At 38.0% G+C, this 13045-nt stretch overlaps 1 protein-coding gene across 1 annotated transcript in view; it reads right to left on the bottom strand.

Moving 5' to 3' along the window:
* Positions 1-13045, bottom strand: part of ADAMTS19 (ADAM metallopeptidase with thrombospondin type 1 motif 19) — a 520219-nt gene that overhangs the window by 298983 nt on the left and 208191 nt on the right. The window contains exon 9 of the mRNA XM_073625112.1: positions 701-841. Within this exon, the coding sequence (XP_073481213.1) occupies positions 701-841 (141 nt within the window). The remainder of the gene's footprint in view (positions 1-700; positions 842-13045) is intronic.

Below are 13045 nucleotides of genomic sequence, written 5' to 3'. Positions count from 1 at the left end.
TTTGCACATGGTTTTACAGCTTCTATCTGTGAATTGTTAGAGATGTGACAAGAGAGAGCAAGCAATGCATAGTTTACAGCAGCCTTATATTTGCAGTGTTTTCTGGAGAGAAATTGCCAGTTCAGTGACTGGGTCTACTAATTGTCTAGATTTGCTATTTAATTACTACACACAAACTGTACCTTGCATGATAATGCTCATTTTGTTCCATACAAACTCTATTGGAATATGTAAACCACTTCCTGTGAGTCAGACTTATATTTTGCATTTCACTAAGGTAAAATGAAGCCTAGAATGATACTCTGACTTATAATAATAAACCATTTCAATGGATTATTTCTGGACATGAAACAGTCATTAGTATAATATGTAGCTAACAAGTGGAATTAACAAAAAGTTTATTTAAGTAATGATTGTTCTAGTGACTCATTAAATTGCCAGCTGCTCTAGATTGCATGAGACAATGTAATAACATTTGTAGGATGTGTAAGGTAGATGACTTGAACAATTTATAATGTAACATTTGATATGCATTAAAGGGAAACAGTAAGTTGACATAGTAAATTATAAATGTTTTTATGACACAGATGTTTAAATTGCTTATTACTCTGCTTCTACAATAACATAAGATGGATTGGGAGGTCCTACGGACATAGCACATGAGATCTAATTCTATAATTCAACAATTTAAAATAATTACCTTAGAAATCTTTCAAGGTCTTCTCGACTGCATCTGGACCATGAAACATCTCCCAGATTCTGCCCCTTGATCCATTCTCCTGACATAATGTGAAGGCCGTCTGCACAGGATGGGTGGTCATTGTCGTGATTGATACCCATGCTAGTTTTATCACATGTAAAAGGAAAATTATCATAAAAACTTTTACAACCATTTTCTCACAAATATAGCAGATTTAGCTTCTAAATAACTTTAAACATAAGCATAGTTTTAAAAACGGCCGTTTTTTTCAGGAGCAGTGATTTTAGTAATGCTTAAAGTGAAACAATAAAAGCGAAATATTCCTTTAAATTTCGTGCCTGGGGGGTGTCTATAGTATGCCTGTAAAGTGGCACATTTTTCCCATCTTTAGAACAGTCCCTGCACAAAATGACATTTCTAAAGGAAAAAAAGTAATTTAAAAGTACTCACGGCTATAATGAATTATCTATGGGAGAAATCAAAAGTGCTAATTTTCAAGGCTTATATGTATGGTATTGTCATAAAAAGTGTTTGGGGACCTGGGTCCTGCCCCAGGGGACATGTATCAATGCAAAAAAAGTTTAAAAACAGCCGTTTTTTCAGGAGCAGTGATTTTAATAATGCTTAAAGTGAAACAATAAAAGTGAAATATTCCTTTAAATTTTGTACCTGGGGGATGTCTATAGTATGCCTGTAAAGTGGCACATTTTTCCCGTGTTTAGAACAGTCCCTGCACAAAATGACATTTCTAAAGGAAAAAAAGTCATTTAAAAGTACTCGCGGCTATAATGAATTGTCGGGTCCCAGCAATACAGATAAAAGTCATTGAAAAAAATGGCATGGGATGCCCCCCAGTCCATTACCAGGCCCTTTGGGTCTGGTATGAATATTAAGGGGAACCCCAAACCAAAATTTAAAAAACAAAATTGTGTGGGGGTCCCCCCAAATTCCATACCAGGCCCTTCAGGTCTGGTATGGATGTTAAGGGGAAACCTGCGCCAAAATAAAAAAAATGGTGTGGGGGTCCCCCCCAAAAATCCATACCAGACCCTTATCCGAGCACGCAACCTGGCAGGCCGCAGGAAAAGAGGGGGGATGAGAGAGTGCCCCCCCTCCTGAACTGTACCAGGCCACATGCCCTCAACATGGGGAGGGTGCTTTGGGGTAGCCACCCATTTACGTACAATGAGTGTATGTATATAATATGTTAATTAAAAAAATTAATAATAATAAAAAAACATGATTGGCTACCACTGGGTGCATCAGCAGGTAACACTGAAACATTGTGATGAGCTTAATCATCTAGTTCCACTATGTACTAAGAAGGGTTTTAATAAAGAAAGGGGTTATAATATATATTTTAGAATTTATTTTCTAGGGAGGGGCGGGGTAGGGTGGTTCTTCTAGTATTTGCATTATATACTGACTATTCACTGTGCCCCGCAAGAAATATTTACCTCCTCTATGTCTTTCCTGTGTGTTGCCTTACAGCCTGGAATGAAAATGGATTTGGTGGGCGGGGCGGGGGCGAGGGTTGTACCGTGTGATAAACACAACAGTGTCAGGGCTGGGCTTAGCCCTTCCTTCTCAGAGCTGGCTGCTCTGCTGTCGGCTAATTGCCAGCTCCTATCTCTCCACAGTTACTCAGCTGTTGATGATTTCCTGCTCGTCAGTCTTGCCTACTTAAGCCATCCAGTCCAAAGAATCTCTGCCTTTGCCTTGGTCAACATCACAGAGACATTCTCCTGTGTTCCTGTTTAAAGACTTGCTTTGCTGACATACCTTCTGGCTCCAGATCCTGCTTGCTGTTCCACTACATTGATCCCTGACTTCTGGCTTGGCTGACTATTCGTTCCGTGTACTGAGCTTTGGTTATGTTTTGACTACGTTTGTTCTTTTTACTTTTATTATTAAACAAATGTGATTTAACTGTACTTCTGTCTCGGTCTGATTTCATGGTTTCTGACAAACAGTCCTACAACTTTAAAGGTGCCAAATAATTTTTATTGTGACACGAACAATAATTAAAGCCTAACTCCAGGTTTGATTTAACATGAAATAGATTTTTTGGACCAAGCTGGTCCAAGCTATTTCCTGCTCTCCCAGTGTTGTATGGCATCATCTGCCTGCCTCTCCACTTCAGCCAATCAGAAGAAGCCTTGTAGTATTTCAGAAAATACAAAGCTTCCTGGGAATGGCTGAGTAGAGCTTAGCTCAACTTGATTTTGCTCTGTAACGGGATAAGTTCCTGTACCATTGCCAGCTGGGAGTTCAGCTTTAAGACAAAAAACACAGAAATTGTGAGTGTGAAAAATGTTTCACTCTCTTTGCTATGAAACCCTAACAAAGATGTGGTTAAACCAATTAACTTCAGAAGTCCCTTAACGAGATGTTTACCTAAGGTCTACCTGTGTGCAATTAAAGTGTCACATGATCTGTCACATGATGTCAATATAAATACAGCATATCTGTTCTGATAGGCCCTGAATCTGCAATACTAAGTAAGCAACATGAAGAAAACAAAGGAGCTCTCCAAACAGGTCAGAGACAAATTTGTGAATAAATATAAATCTGAGTTGGATTAAAAAAATCCAAAACTTTTAAAGTCCCATAGAGCACCATCAACTCTATTATTACAAAATGGAAAAAACATTTTGGATCTTCAAAGTTGTAGACGTGTTGAGTACATCACATGGTTGTAGTACAAAACCTGAAAAAACACCAGAGGGTACTTTTAATACTTTAATAAGGTTAATTGCGATGTGTCGCTTACACATATGCAGTATCATATGTTTTATTTTAGTTTGATCCATATTTGGCATTGAGCTTGCATCCTAAAAGGTATACAATACATATTTATTATTAATTGATACAAAACTAAGCCTAATGTTTCTTGGAAAGAAGATTTGCTTTCTCTCCAAAGGTTTCTTGTTGGCATTTTTTTCTTTTTCTGTATCCCTGTTGGGGAGACTCATCCTCTCATTTTGCAAATGATTTAATTTAACAGGAACTTAAAGTGGTAAAAGTGGCAAATTCAGCTTTTTTTGGAGGTATAACAATGAAGGAGGTGAGGGGGTATAGTAGAGATTGTTGTTATGGTGACTGATTGAGAAGGTAATTCTCCTTAATTTGATAACATTCTCTTCTCACTTCCTGTTTTGTCTCTGAAGCAGGAATTTAAATAAATGTCCTGTTTAACACATGGACATTTGGCTTTAAATATATTTTAAATATCCAGTCACTAATTTTTCTTGCACATGACTGGATGACTGAAGTGTAAGTTTCTTCACTTCTATTCTATTCACTTTTTTGTTTCTTCACTTTATTCACTGAGCTGATTGAATATTTAGCTTGCAAAGTGAAAATTCAATATTCCTTTAGTAAATCAACCTATTTGAATATTTGTATCTACTACTATGAATGAATGCTGCTAATAGCTAGCAATACACTTCACCTGAAAAGAGGACTGTTTACTTTTTTCTTCATTAGAGAGAATCCTACATGACAGTGTATGATATAACAAACAGCTAAATATTGTCATTGCCATGTGAGAATATGGTTGAACAGTCAAATAAAAATGTTTTTATTGTAATTGTTTTCTGCCAGAAAGGTATGTAATGATCAGAAAACTTGTGCCAATTGTAATGGGTTTTTAAAAATGAACTCTTCACATTTTGTCTTTTAAAGATCTGCCAAAAGGGCTTTCAGTGTTAAACTCTCAGGATACAAAAAATGCTTTGCTATTTGTCATCTTTTATTAAAACAACAAAGTACCATCACAACTTTAACCTGTATGTTAAGGTCTAAAGCTGGATTTTTTCGGATATGAACATAAAAATTAATATTCACAAATACCAGATCTATTTTTTATTATAAACAATCCAGTGATTAAAACAAACATAGCAATGCAGTCAGCAGTGTACATTAATAATTTTCTGCATGATTTAAGTAAAATAAAGATTTTCTGAGATTTTTTTTTTAAATCAAAAGTTGTAGCATTGTATGATTTGGAAAGTTTTTTTCAGGATTTTTGTTAGTTTTTTTTTTTACATTTTCTAATTTTAAGAAAAGACAAATATATACTGTCATTTTCTCGACTATTGCATTGCTTTTCTCTATTACATTTTGACACTATGCCTTTAAATATGCTTCCCTCTTTGAAAAAAGTAAAAATGTTTTTATAGAGGGGAAGAAATATTTCCACCTAGGAAAATGTGCCTTTTTTAAAATCTTGACCAAACATAATGTATTAAGTAAGGGAATTGAAGAAACAAAAATACTAATGCATACATTTTTTTAAAATCTTGCTACTTTTTTATGCATATCTTTTCGGTGAAGTGTTAAACCATGAATTCTATTCAGACATACAGATTTTATAGACAGATTTTTTTCTTTTAACTGAAGTGAACAAAGTCCATCTAACAGATGTGGTAGATCTTATTATTCTGACTGCCAGTTCTACATCTTTTTTTCAGACCTTTACAAGCTTTTCAGTGTATCTAAATAATAGATAGTGTAAGGAAACCTGCTTATAAAATGAAGTGCCAGTCACAGAAGAAAACAGACTGTCTAGAGCATTAAAGTTTGATGAAACTTACGAAATGGAATCCAATTGTACCTTTCTTGTATACTTTTGTATTCTAGATTTGCAAAGTTCTGTTGTGTAGTCTGTAATTATTTACTTAGTTTTTTTGTTTTTTGTTTTTTACTAAGATTGTATAATTAATGCACATTACTATTGTTTTGAGCTGTCAGGCTCATGTTATTTAGAATGTATGACTTTCAAAAATATGAATGTTCAAAGATGAGAAGATGATTCTGTGTGTTATATTAGGAATCAGGAGGTGGCAGATAGAAAATTATATGGACAGAAGCTGTTATTAAAATTTAGGAAGACAAGTATGGATAAGGTGAGCAGCTGTGGTGTGAATGCAACAGGCATTAAAGGGAGAAAGTCATGAGAAGGTGGGGTAGACAAACTAAGGTGGGAGGTGGCACAGAGTTTACTGGATAAATGACACAGTAAACACAGAGGATGGAAACCAGAGCACATAGTGGGGGCAAAAGATGTATGTGTATGTCGATTGATATCAGAGAGGACAAAATTTGGAGTAGACACAGTGGGGTGAAAGTAAGAAAAGACAGAGTACATGGAAAATGGAGTGGACAAAGTGGGAAAAATATAAATAGATGAAATGGAGAAAATTTTAAAGATGATGAAGCAGAAGAGGGGCTAAGATTGAGTGTAGATAGAATGAATAGCCTAATATGGAGGTAAAGTATACAACGGGCTATAATTTAAAGAGAATGTGTGGCAAGACTGACGCAAGGAGTTAACTGATGACAGTGCAGTGAAGGAGATGCACAGAAAAAAATGTCAGTGTGGATAGGAAACAACAACTCTCTTTATAATCTTTAGGTACTCCTTAAATAGGAGCTCAAGTCTCCCCAAAAATTAAAAGTCAGCGGCTACAAATACTGTAGCTGCTGACTTTTAATATAAAGATAATTGCCTATCTAGGAATCCAGCGATGTCAGCACCCGAGCCAATTATTCAATCGGCTTTGGGTGCAGGCGCTGGCATCTCCAGTAAGGAAAACTGAAGGCTTCACAGCTGGTTCTCTACTGTTTATGCGTGAATTGCACTGCACTTTCTGAATGATCCCTCCATCTTCTGGGACCTAAGAAGGCAGCAGGGGGGAAGGAGGAGGGACCGGACATATTAGAAGATCGCCGCAATGATCTTACCTGGAAGTGGGAATAGGTACCTGTCAAAACCAGGTACCTGTTCCCCCCTTATAAGTGCCACATTTGGCAGTGGAGGGTGCAAACAAGTGGAGCTTCCCCTATTGGGTGGAGCTCTGCTTTAAAGTGGACCTTTCACTAACTTTACAATACCGCATTAATAAATTGCTGCCATGTCACAATACACAGCAAACGTATCATTTTTTGTAAAGCTCCACTTTTTATCATTAAAAAGCCATCTTTGTGCTCCATGTGACTTTGCCTAAGCTAAGATGAGGTAATCAGTCTTCTGCAGACAGGAGGAAGCTTTTCCTCATTCTTCTCTCCCCCAGTGATCAGCATGCAACAATGCCACAAGCAAAGTCGCAAGGTGAGAGGCTGAAGCAGGTGCCTGATCTATGACAGACATTTGTAAACATAGTACATAACTGCACAGGCAACAGGATTTACATGATTGGGTCATCTCTGAGCTGGTAAGTAGTTAGTGACCCTGAATGATGGCTGAACAAAGATGGCACTGTCCCTCTGGAGAGAAAAGCAGATTAAGGCAAGGTCAGGGGAGTACTTCTCTGTGAGATGTAATAAATACCTAGAAGTGTTAAACTGACACATTACTTACCATGCATGTACTTAACATGGGAAAAAAAATATATCTGATAACATGTCCACTGTGAACTTTTTGGTGACATAGATTTCAATTTTTGTTTGTTTTTTCTCCACTACTATCCAAGTGCAATTTATGGTGTTGAAAACTGAATGTGCATTTCACATTGGCTTTTAGTATAATTTTATATGCATTAATTTGTGTTTTTAATGTTATTTGTTTGCTATTAATCAACATCAATGTGCATATACGCTAAGTTTATAGTTACATTTAGCAATATTTTTAGTTTTGGGGTTCAATGGTCTTCAGGGCTCATAAGCATGTTTAGCTTCTGTGGATAAAAGTTTAAGAGTCTCTCTTCTGCCTGCAGAATATTTCCTGTATCATTGGCTGCAGCACAACCTCACATCATGAGAGTTCCACCATTACACTTAACAATTGGCACTGTGTTCTTTTTTTCAAATGCTTCTCATTTTCCAAACACGCCTCTGGAGATTGTAGCCAAGAAGTATGAGTTTTGTTTCATCAGCACAGAGTGCTTGGTTCCATAATGCCTTTTCTTTGTCGTGTGTATATTTTAGACACAAAAAATTGTTTGTAATTTTTGTTTTTACTGAAGACACCCTGGCACAAGTCCACTTGCCAGGATACCTGACTTGTTTTAAAAGGGCTGGGAAGCCTCTTATAAGGGGCCATGCTAGGGACTTTTAAACAATATCTGTGAATGGTGACTGTTTACTGTGTAAGAGCACTTGGAGAATTCACCTATCAGAACTGAGTTGTTTCGGCTGAGCAAAAGCCTTCTGTATGGACTCATTTTTGTTATTCATAACTGTGCACATTAACTGCTAATTGCTTGGTGATGCAACATTGTACGCAAATTAAATTTATATCTTTTTTTTCACACAAATAGTGCTTTCTTTTGGTGGTATTTAACCACCACTGGGTTTTCATTTTTTGCTATACAAACAAAAAAATATCAAAAATGTTGAAAATAAAACATGTTTTTTTAGTTTCTGTTATAAAATTATGCCTACAAATAGTTTTTTTTTCAGAAATGTAGGCCAAAATGTAGTCTGCTACATTTCTTTGGTAAAAATAACCCAAATCAGTGTATATTATTTAGTCTGTGTGAAAATTTTAGAATCTACAAACTATGGTGTAAATATATTTGAAAAATCCTGATGTACCTGATATAATTTCTTCAGGCCCTATTGTGCCAGGACAGTACAAATACCTCTAAATGACCCCTTTTTGTAAAGTAGACACTCAAAGGTATTTAGTAGTGATGAGCTGAACACTCCCCCGTTCGGTTCACAGCAGAACATGCGAACAGGCAAAAAATATGCTCGAACAACGTTAAAGTCTATGGGACTCGAATGTGAAAAATCAAAAGTGCTAATTTCAAAGGCTTATATGCAAGTTATTGCCATAAAAAGTGTATGGGGACCCAGTTACTGCCCCAGGTGGCATGTATCAATGCAATTTTTTTTTTTATATTGATTTTTATTGAAGTTTTCCAAAAATACACAAAGAGTAAAACTGGACAAAGGATACAAGTTATGGAGATAATCACAATAAACGTCCAAAAGAACAAACAAAGAATGTCATCATGTCTCCAATAGGGATTACAACGGTAATCAACTCTGATAGTAGAAAAGTATTGATTATCACAGTATTAGAGTGTGATTAAGATGGGGTACAATTGCAATAAGATGACATACAATAAAATAATATAGAATACAATAGTAGAAAATAAACAGAAAGTAAAGTAAAATAGATGGGGCTATGAGATGGACATGCATCAGTAGTCGGTTAAATGAGGGCCGTTAGTCATTGAGTAGGTAGTTATCATTAAATCATTAAGTCAAGGTCAATAGGTCATCAGGGTCTCTCCCTCCAGATCTTCCACCTCGCGTCAAACTTCTTCCCAGAGCCACCCTTACTAGCCAGTAAGGACTCATAGATGTAGTGGTTTTGTATCATTTCAAATGTTTCAGATACATTCGGTACAACATTGGATTTCCAATTTTTGGTTATGAGTGATCTGGCTGCTAGGAATATGTGTGTGACCACTGTGCGAAAATGTGGGGGGACTGATTCCATACCCAGGTTCAGCAAGGTCATTCCAGGATCTGGACAAGTGAAAATACCAATGATCGTAGAAATTAATTGAAATATGCTGTGCCAAAAACTAGTTAGATGTTTACAAGACCAGAAAATGTGAAAAATGTTCCCCACTGCTCCACAACCCCTCCAGCACAAAGGGGAGTTAGTCTGGGAAAACCTTGACATTCTGTATGGTGTAAGGTACCATCTCAGAGTTATTTTTTGGGAAAGCTCCCAATGATTAACACATTTGGATGCCTTATATATCGTGTTAAGGGCAGTTTGCCTCTGCGATTGTGTGAAAGTTTTCCCTAATTCCTCCTCCCATTTTTGATAAGGGGTGGATTTAATAAAGGTAAGTTTGTGCTGGAAGAGGCTGTAGAAAATGGGTATACCTCTAGTGCATGTGGATGGTCTTGTGTAGAATTACCATGCTGAGTCGTGTAGGTATAGAGTAGATGGTGGGTTTTAAGGGATCTTAGAAAGTGGGATATTTGGTAGTATTTATATTTGTCTTTGGGCAGGAGGTTATATTCCATTTGAAGGGAATGAAAGGTCTTAAGGTGGTCGTTGTGAAATAAGTCAGCGATATGTGTAATTCCTTTGTTATGCCAGTCTGTAATTGTGATGTTGGGGATAGCCTTTGTTAGTATATCGATAGGGATAGAGACTTAAGTTGCTTCATCTGGTGAATGTGTAGAGCCGCAGAGGTCTCTCCTGGCCATTAGTGAGGCTTGAATGGTTAGGGGAAGATGTGGTAGGGGGAAAGGTTTCCACCTATCTAGTAGCAACAAAGAAAATAGGTCCTTAGTGGGGCTCAACGTTTGTTCGATATTACGCCAAGGAGCGTCTGATATGTTTGTATACCATACTTTGAGTTGGGTAAGTAAGGATGCGCAGTAGTAGTCCCGCAGATCAGTAAAGCCCATACCGCCTGCAGATGTGTTTGGTTAGCAATGCTTTAGAACATCTGGGTCTTTTAGAGCTTCAAACATAATGCTTTAGGAGGAGGTTCAGTGATCTAAGGTATGTGGGTCTAAGGGAAATAGAGAGTGTACAGAATATATACAAAATCTGAGGTAGTAAAAGCATTTTAAATGAGGTAAGGTGACCTGACCAGGTTAGCTAGATAGTTAGATAGTTTGTCTATTAATGGTCAATAGTTTGCGTCAGCTAGTTTGGATGGGTCTGCTGTAAGTTGGATACCAAGGTAGGATATGCTGTCTCTACTCCATGAATAGGGAAAAGACCCTTTCAAGCGAGATTGAAGTGAAGGAGGAAGGTTTATGGATAGTATGGGTAGTATGATTGACTTTTACGTTTTACGTTACGTTTACGTTTACTTTGTAGTATGAGATTTTACTAAAACAGTCCAGTATGTTGTGGGCATGAAGGAGAGATTTGCATGGTGAAGTTATAAATAGTATGATGTAATTCGCAAACAGATTTATACTGTGGGAACCGTCTTGAAAGGAGAAGCCCTTGACGTCTACGTGTGACCTGATTTTTTCCGCTAGTGGTTCGATAAGGAGGTTGAAGATGGAGGGGGACAGGGGGCACCCCTGCCTTGTCCCATTAGAAAAATGAAAATGTCGGGATAGACTGTTTGATGTGTAGACTTGTGCAGAAGGTGAAGAATATAGGGCTAGAATAGCGGAAAGGATGGGTCCTTCAAAACCAAATTTGCTAAGGGTGTGTGTCATTTAACCTCAGTGTATCCTGTCGAATGCCTTCTCCGCATCCAGAGAGAGGAGCAGAGAAGGCACCTGACAGGACCTTGCGTGGTGTATGATATCAATAACTCTACGCGTGGCATCAGATGCTTGTCTTCCTGAAGTGAAGCCGGTCTGGGTTGATCAGGGTAGGTAAGATATGGAGAAGTCTATGGGCCAGGATTTTATCATAAAGTTTAACATCTGTGTTGAAAAGTGAAATGGGGCGAAAGTTAGAGGGAGCGTCAGGAGTCTTGCCTGGCTTAGGAATGGTGACCACATATGCTGTAAGCATCTCAGAGGGAGATGAGGCAGAGGTTACAGCCTGGGAGAAGACTAATTGTAACGTGGGAGCTAAAATAGCAGAAAAGGTTTTATAGTAGTCATTTGGTAGACCATCAGGTCCTGGGGATTTGCCGCATGGGAGCATTTTGATTATTTTTTGTATTTCGGCCTCTGTGATGGGTGCAAGTCATTAATTGTGTTTGTGTTAATGAGGGAAGTTTAATGTCTGCCAGGAAGGATTGAATAGCTTCATCTGTGGGTTGGGGGGTGTTGGGGTCCTTTGTGATATTATATAGGAATGAGTAACAGTCAGCAAAGGCATCTGCAATGTCTTTGGGACTGAATATTTTACTGTGGTCTGTTGTGCGGATTAGGTAAGGAATATTTGTGCGGGTTTTTTGCTCTTTCAGGCGACGGGCCAAAAACCTGCTGGCTTTGTTACCTGTGGAATAGTGAGCCAATTTCAGTGAGCTAATATATTTATCATTTTGTTCTAAGAGCAGAAGTCTGAGGTCAGATCGGAGCTTGATCAGCTTGTTTGATAAGTCAGAACTAGGTGTGTCTTAAGTCTTGAGCTAGTTTGTAGTAGAATGCCCCTAATAAAGGCCTTGTGGGCGCACCATAGTGTAGTGGGGTCAGACATCGATTAAGTTTTTAAAGCGAAAAACTCTTTCAGATGATTGGTCAAGGAGGTCACATGGACTTGTGTTTGAAACAAACTAGAATTAGCTCTCCATATGTAAGCCAGGTCGGGGGCATTCTCCTCCACCACTGTAATAGAGACAGGTGCGTGGTCTAACCACGAAATGTCGTGAATGGTAGAGGAGGATACCGCCTGTAACAAGGTTCTGTCTACAACAATCATATCTATATGAGAGTACGAGTTGTGTCTGGAGGAGTGGAAGGTATAGTCACGCTTGTTAGAGTGCTGACACCTCCAGACATCATAGAGATCCTCAGCGTGGAGAGTTGATTGCAGCGTAGGCAGGGAGCGTTTAGATTTAGTGGTAGTGTCCACATTGTAATCGTTTGTAATATTGTAGTCCCCGCAAATGATTGCAGCACCTTTCTTCACCCCTGCAAGCTTGTTGAGTGTCTGTTTTATAAAACATAACTGGTGCGTATTAGGTACGTATAAGTTGACTATCATGTAGGTACGGTTATTAAAGTCTCCAACAAGGATTATGTATCTACCAGCAGGGTCTGTTATTACTTCTTTAGGTATAAAGGCAACAGAGTCTCTGATGGCGATGATCACTCCTTTTTGTTTTTGTGAAGCTGAGGCAAAAAATATGTGAGGGTAATTTTTATGTTGGAAACAAGGCGGGTTAGAGATTAAGAAGTGTGACTTCTGTATGCACAATTTATCTGCGTGTAACTTTTGGGCCTCTTTCCATAGTGTGGACCTTTTTGCTGGGTGGTTTAGTCTGTGCACATTAAACTAAATTATGTTAAGCACCATGGGTGAGAAGTGAAGATGATAGTAACAATACCTCAGGGAGGTTAAGACATTGCAGATCTGGATGAGGTCTCACAAATTGCCCTTGAAGATGTACCTCTTGCAGCACTTTGATCGTAGAGTCAGGGTCCATCTCAGATAGGACAAAGGGGAAAAAGAAAAAAGACAAAAACAAAAACAATAATAGTAACAACAAGAACAAGTTGAGTCATTAGGTCTATACCAACCAGGTAAAAAAGGAGATTCAAACGTGAATCTGAGGGCAGTACCACTGCACATGTCTCGGAGGGGGAAATTTGAGTATTAAAAGTCTCATGGATTAATAGGAATTTTTGTAGAATAAGGTAGCTTGGAAGCCAAGGCATTCAGGTTTTGTGTTTTTTGTCTTTCTTTTTGTGAGAGACCACTTGCCAGGTGTTCTGGGTTTCTAT

The sequence above is a fragment of the Aquarana catesbeiana genome, linkage group LG01, assembly GCF_042186555.1.
Source record: "Aquarana catesbeiana isolate 2022-GZ linkage group LG01, ASM4218655v1, whole genome shotgun sequence".
In the NCBI taxonomy this organism is placed as follows: domain Eukaryota; kingdom Metazoa; phylum Chordata; class Amphibia; order Anura; family Ranidae; genus Aquarana; species Aquarana catesbeiana.
The sequence above is the reverse complement of the archived record's forward strand: the minus strand, read 5'-3'. Positions and strand labels throughout refer to the sequence as shown.